The sequence below is a fragment of the Phyllopteryx taeniolatus genome, chromosome 10 (genome assembly GCF_024500385.1).
Source record: "Phyllopteryx taeniolatus isolate TA_2022b chromosome 10, UOR_Ptae_1.2, whole genome shotgun sequence".
NCBI lineage: Eukaryota > Metazoa > Chordata > Actinopteri > Syngnathiformes > Syngnathidae > Phyllopteryx > Phyllopteryx taeniolatus.
In genome coordinates this window covers 25387906-25393773 of record NC_084511.1, presented here as the reverse complement: position 1 = coordinate 25393773, position 5868 = coordinate 25387906, and the positions used below count along the sequence as shown (strand labels likewise).

The following is a 5868-nucleotide window of genomic DNA, read 5'->3' as shown; positions in this document are numbered from 1 at the left end:
AATAAACCTGAAGTAGACACACTTGATTTGCTTTAGAGGGCCACAGAAAAATGAGGTGGCAGACCGGATCTGGCCCCTGGGCCTTGACTTTGACACACATGATGGACTATGAAGTGCTCCAACTTTTGTAAAAAATTGGGTTACGTCTTGTTTGTAAGAACTCCATCATAAGCCAAGAAAGGGTCCCCTGTATTTATTTGGACAGATTTGAATAATATAGCAAAATGTTCATATTAAGAATAATTCCCTATTCATAGAATACAGTGAGCCCTGCCACAATAGCAAAAACCTACAAAAAGGTTTATAGTGTACTGTAATTTCCTGTAGAACCAAAACAATGGCAGCAAAGGATTAGTTTGTCAAAATGAAGCTCCTCAACTCACTTTAGCAGTTCGTTGGTCCCAAGTTGCCACCAGATGGCGCCAAAACAATACTGATATGTTGCTTTAAACTTGCTGATTGCAACAAAGTCAGCAGGCAATCAGGAATTCTCTGTCAAAAACATATTTTCAAACCTTCTCGAACCATCATGAAGAATAATCACACTTGTGCGCATGATGTTCAAAAATGAAAACCAAAATAGTTAAGTCTGAAGTTTTTATTTTATTTTCGTCACATAAATGTCAATAAAGGTAACCTTCAACAAGATGCTATTATACATAGTATAAATCACATCTGTCGTTATTGTAGAATCTCACATTGAAATGAATGAAACATTTGACATGGAAGCAAACCAAATGCCAAGCCCACCAGAGGGCGATAAAGCAGCGTTTTTGGGAACCCGTCGTCTCAAAATAATAAATAAATAAGTTAAATAAATAGAAGACTGCAGCTTGTTTTGGGGCGTCTTTTCAGCATAGTGTCTTCTTATTTTCGGGACTTGAACTTGCTGTCTGCTCAGTTGACGCTCAGTCTGCTGATAGCCTAAAAGAGACAGAATGCCAGATTTGTGAAACTATACATTTCCAGTAATCTATGTAGAAAACATGAATAGCCAATGATTGCATGTACACATTTAAGAGCACAGTGTCACAGAGTGTCATCAGCAGGTTGCAACGGAGAGACAGAGTCACAGTAAGATATAGAAGTAGACGTCCTTGGAAATGCATTGGTCCAGTCCTTGTTATAGAACAGCAAGTTGTGCAAAACGTACCGACACATTAAACAGTCGGAAATGCGCAGTTAAAAGTTTAGAGAAGGTCAAATTAAGTTCAACTGTAAAGGTTATAGCACATTTTAAGTTCATCCGGAAATTTCACGAAAGCCCAATATCCCAAACTTTTCGGGCAGTTGCGCATCCGCGACGTAACGATTGAAGCCAGCATGAGTTTATTTCACAGAACCCAGCGAAGGCGGCAAGGACCCGCCGTATAATGGCGAATGTGTCCGCCACATTCCGTGACTATTCAGTCCTGATCCGACGACGTGATCAGGTATCTGGTTAAATCCATTAGATTTTTTTTTTTAAAGGTCATCAACGGAAAAAATAATCATGAGCTGGAAAGTTATTGCCAAATGATAGACAACAATATCTTAGTTTTATATTCCACAATATAGCGTTTGTAGTTTGTGAGGTGAAGTGAAAAAAGAAACGCACGTACATGATTGCCGAGATGCCAAGGTATCGGATTGACAATGTGATTGGGACGTCCTCGTTTACACAGAAAGGCAACACGGGAAAGAGGCGGAACTTTCTATGCGAGCCGTAACTTACCTTTTGAATAAGAGACTCCAGTCTGTTGACAAATTCTCGAGCAGTTGTCTTGGGATGCGAATCACACGTTGCGCAGGTGGCCTGAGGGAGGGTGGGGGGGGGAAACAAAAAAAACTTGAACGTCATCAAATATGACAGACGTGTGTAGCAAGAATCATAAAAGTAGAGGAGGAACATTTATTTTCTTACCACAGCATTTCCTGATTTGCATAAGTCAAGACCTCTCTCCTGAAAGAATTAATAATAATAATAATTACTATTATTTTTAATCAAATTGTTTGGACTGTGTTGCAATCCAAGCTACTTGATCGAGCTCGACTTACAGTGATTGGGTGCTTGAGGCTGCGGTAAAGTTTGTTTTGCCTTCTTTCCGTCAAGTTGAATTGCACGTGCAAGCTGGCCCGGAAGCATCGTAACGCCGACAGACAGCAGCAGTCCTGAAAAATAAAACCACAAACATAAAACTCAAATCTACTTACTTAACTGCAGAGGCTATATGGGAATGTACAACGAAACGCTGTAAAATCATGACAGAAAAACACGGAAACTGTTCAATTTACAGTAATATTTTGTAAATGACTACACAAAAGCAAATTTGACAGTAAAAAAAAAATTGTGTAGCCACACAGTTCCCAGAATGCATTGAACCATGCAATGTCGAATTATTTTGCAGTTATAGGACATTCATTCATGTCATTTGTGTGTCTTACCAATAGTTTGTGGAATATGTGCGGTTGATTTCTATTGAATGCTTTTTTTATTATTATTTTTTTTTTTTAATCAAACCGTGACGAGACTCAAGAATTCTTGAGTAACAATATATTTGCACAAGTCTATCTTATTGTTTTACTTTTGTATTGTTTTCCTGTATTGTAGTTAGTTCTCATTTTCTGATCTCTTTATATAATGTTGTAATGGGTTAGCGTACATAAAGAAAAAAAATGGCAAATATCTGCCTGATGATTGCCAATTGCTAATCATTAGTTTAATTAGCAGCGTGCGCATGTTAATTCAGGAGAAAAGGCCTGTTTAATTTTGCACTTAAAACTGTTATTTTTTTTTGTAAACTTTAAAAGTTTTCGACTGAAAAATTTACAAGGGATTCTGTAAAGATCTTTACATTTTTACCATATTTGAACGAGAAAATTCTGGCAACCCAGCTTTTTTATTTATTTTTTAAATGTATTTTTTATTTATTTTATTTTTTTACAGCGAGGCAATTTTCAGAGGAGCTTCAAAAACAAACCGGTCCTTGTGATATTGTCTGAGAGCAAAGGTTGGGAAACACTGCTTTAATACAAGCATCGTTTGCTTTACACATTTGATTACTCATCACATTCTGACACAACGAGAGCGAGGTTCACGGAAGTGCGTGTGTGTGTGTGTGTCGGGGGGGGGACGCGCAAAAAAAACAAAACAACAGGAAGCGACTCGTTGAGTGGCAGATGTTCGACGAGAAGGAACAAGCATTACGTTGTTGCGCCTTTAGCTTAGTCAATTGCGCTTTTTTTTTTTTGGTGAGACTATTTATTGAAGCGTTTGCAGAAAAGGTATTTTATTTTAAACACTGACGCACTGTTGGGGTTTGATTAAGATTATACAATAGTTTCATTAGTGATAGATAACCAGATAACGATATAATAATAGAAATACTGTAGATCATTATTTTGATTTTCTCTCCAGGTCAAATGAATGTAATATATAAACGGAAACGTATACAAATAAAAATATGTCAATGTACGCACAAAAATAAATTACGTCTTTCGCATAATTTGAAATTCAACTGGTGAAATGAAGGTTAAAATCAATAATAATAATAATAAATACAAAGAAAAATGTACAGGTATAATAAATGAAATAGTATGTTTGAGCATAATTTTAAGTTCTTCGACTGTTTAAGTAAGAGGTTACAAAAAAATGGAGATGTATTCACGATGAAATCAAAATACTGTACATCTGTCTCATAATTTGGAGTACTTCTGTTCAAAACAGGATTTAATAAATGAATAGTTCTAAAGAATAAATAACGTAAGAACTTTTAAAATGTAATTTTGCATTCTTCTGCTCAAGTTAAATGAATTACAATTAAAATAATAGTAATAAAGAAGATGTGTTTCAACCATCATAGTTTGTTTTTGTCCTGGTCAAATTTAGGAAACATAATAGTAATTATAATGTAACTATATCATACAACAGGAGCATAATTCTAAGTATTCCAAATAGAAGTTTTTTTTTTGACGTTTCTATCGTAATTATTCATTTTAATAACGTACTCGCAAACATTTTGATTGTGACGACCTCTTTTTGATTAGTCACACATTTTGCTACATAAACACATGAGTTTTCTCATTGTTTCCTGATTCACTACTTTAAGGGTGGGGGGGAAAAGGAGCCCCAAAGCAAACACATTTAGTCCTTTAATTTTCTAAGAATGTCGTTTGCATGACACATCAATTGAGGTTCTCCTACTCACTTAAGTGTGAGCGGAACGCTGACTAATCAACCGCAGCTATTAAATGCGGCTGTGACACAAAAATAATCAAATACGATAGTAACACTTACCTCAATATTTTGTGGCGGCGTGTTCACCAGCAGCTCTCCGTGCTGCGGGGCACAAACGTGTTAAGTACACACCTGGTAAAAGTACTCACATTCGGCAGACTAATTTGCAAGTAAAAGATGTCCGTTAAAAGGCGCGCTGACCTGCAGCGAGTCTTTGACGTCACCGAGTTGCCTCAAGACTTCGACCAGTTTTCTCCTCTCCAGTGTCATGTCGGTGGCACTGGCCAAAGAAGAGCAGCAAACTGCGAGAAGGCACAAAAGAACAAGTTTCATGTCGATGTCCGAATCAGCAGCAGCAGCGAGCAGGTGGCGAGAAGTTTGTACGTTTTATTTTTTTCTGGAAGTGACAATCTTCACGTCGCCCGCCTTTTTTATACGCATCCCAGGAGACGCAGGAAAACCACCCGTCGAGTGTTGGAAGTGTCTGCAGAAACTCGTGTGACGAATGCTTTTTTCTTTTTCCACTTTCAGTCACACCGCTGTGCGTGGTCAAAAGAGTCTCACAGTGACACCAAAAGATACGTGTGCGCGTCGCCGTCCGTCGGTTGCGAGCGTGGCAGGAAGATGGCACTTCCCATTCTCGCGGCGCTAAGAGCCGCGGTTGTAGCGCGTTGTAGTGATGCTGACAACCACACGATTGCACAATTTCACGCTAATAGGAAAAGCTGAATACATTACAGTGAACCCCCATTTACCGTGGGGGACTACGTTCCAGAACTACCTGCCTTAGGTGAAAATCAGCAATATACAATAGAGAGACCATTTGAAAACATTTTAATATTAAATATCCCCTCACTGTATTGTGGTTCACTTTTTTTGCGGTTTCACTGTATCGCATATTTTGAAATCATACACAGGCCCGATCAAATTTTACATCACAGAGTTTTTGCTTACATCGTGGGATTTCCACATGGACCGTTACTCCAAATGTTCACAGTTTTCACACCTAAAAAAAAAGAAAATGTGTCGACTGCAAAGCAGAACTGCCTTCCACAACTGCAATATTGTTAGCTAATTTAGCATAGTCTACCACCGCTAGTTCGAACGAACTGTAATTGTTCCACAGGTAGTCAAGGATAGACACAGCTGCCGGTATACTTTCAATTGTCTCAAACGGAAACAAAATAAACACGGAATAAGCACATTCATTCACGAGCTGCCATTGGTCACAACTGTTACTCAACTCGCAGACTAGCTAATGGTTTGCCATTTAACAGCTAACCGCTAATCTGAGTTCCCCAACGGCCAACTCTGCACTCTGGTTCGCTGACTCCGTCACTCACCAGGCCAGGCCCTGCCTTTTAAAGTGAAAAAGTAAAAACGCTTCGAAATTACTGATGCGCCGAAATGGAAATTCTTGACCGAAAACCCAAACCTAGCAAGCCCCCCAGGCCAAAAACCGAAAGCTGAAACACTGAGACATTTTCAATCAATCAAACTCTATTTGTAAGTGCTTTTCAGAGAGAAAATGCAACGCAAAGCTCGTTACATCAATTAAAATATGAAAATAAATCATTCCCGTCAATTATTAATTATAAAACTATACCAATCATGAGTAAAATTGCATTCATGGCTATGACTGCAGAGCTGCC

The 5868-nt window shown here is 38.3% G+C and overlaps 1 protein-coding gene across 2 annotated transcripts; it reads right to left on the bottom strand.

Annotated features, from left to right (window-relative positions):
* Positions 1–683: 683 nt before the first annotated feature.
* On the bottom strand, positions 684–4896 carry il21 (interleukin 21). 2 transcript variants are annotated; one of them, XM_061788075.1, is made up of 7 exons: positions 4601–4896; positions 4418–4518; positions 4277–4318; positions 2038–2151; positions 1904–1942; positions 1715–1795; positions 684–924 (listed from the first exon to the last, which is right to left on the bottom strand). In XM_061788075.1, the coding sequence occupies exons 2-7, from the start codon at positions 4484–4486 to the stop codon at positions 898–900; spliced, it is 372 nt and encodes a 123-aa protein (XP_061644059.1). In that variant the 5' UTR covers positions 4487–4518; positions 4601–4896; the 3' UTR covers positions 684–897. The 2 variants fall into 2 exon arrangements, with proteins under 2 accessions (XP_061644059.1, XP_061644058.1); XM_061788074.1 differs by having other exon boundaries at positions 4418–4896.
* Positions 4897–5868: the final 972 nt, after the last annotated feature.

Excerpts from the sequence above, each read along its gene's own strand:
- il21 (XM_061788074.1), bottom strand. The coding sequence starts at position 4,549 with ATGAAACTTGTTCTTTTGTGCCTTCTCGCAGTTTGCTGCTCTTCTTTG. Across the intron at positions 4,319-4,417 it reads ACGTCAAAGACTCGCTGCAG|CACGGAGAGCTGCTGGTGAA; the intron begins GTCAGCGCGCCT and ends TGTGCCCCGCAG. Across the intron at positions 925-1,714 it reads TGGAGTCTCTTATTCAAAAG|GCTATCAGCAGACTGAGCGT; the intron begins GTAAGTTACGGC and ends TGTCTCTTTTAG.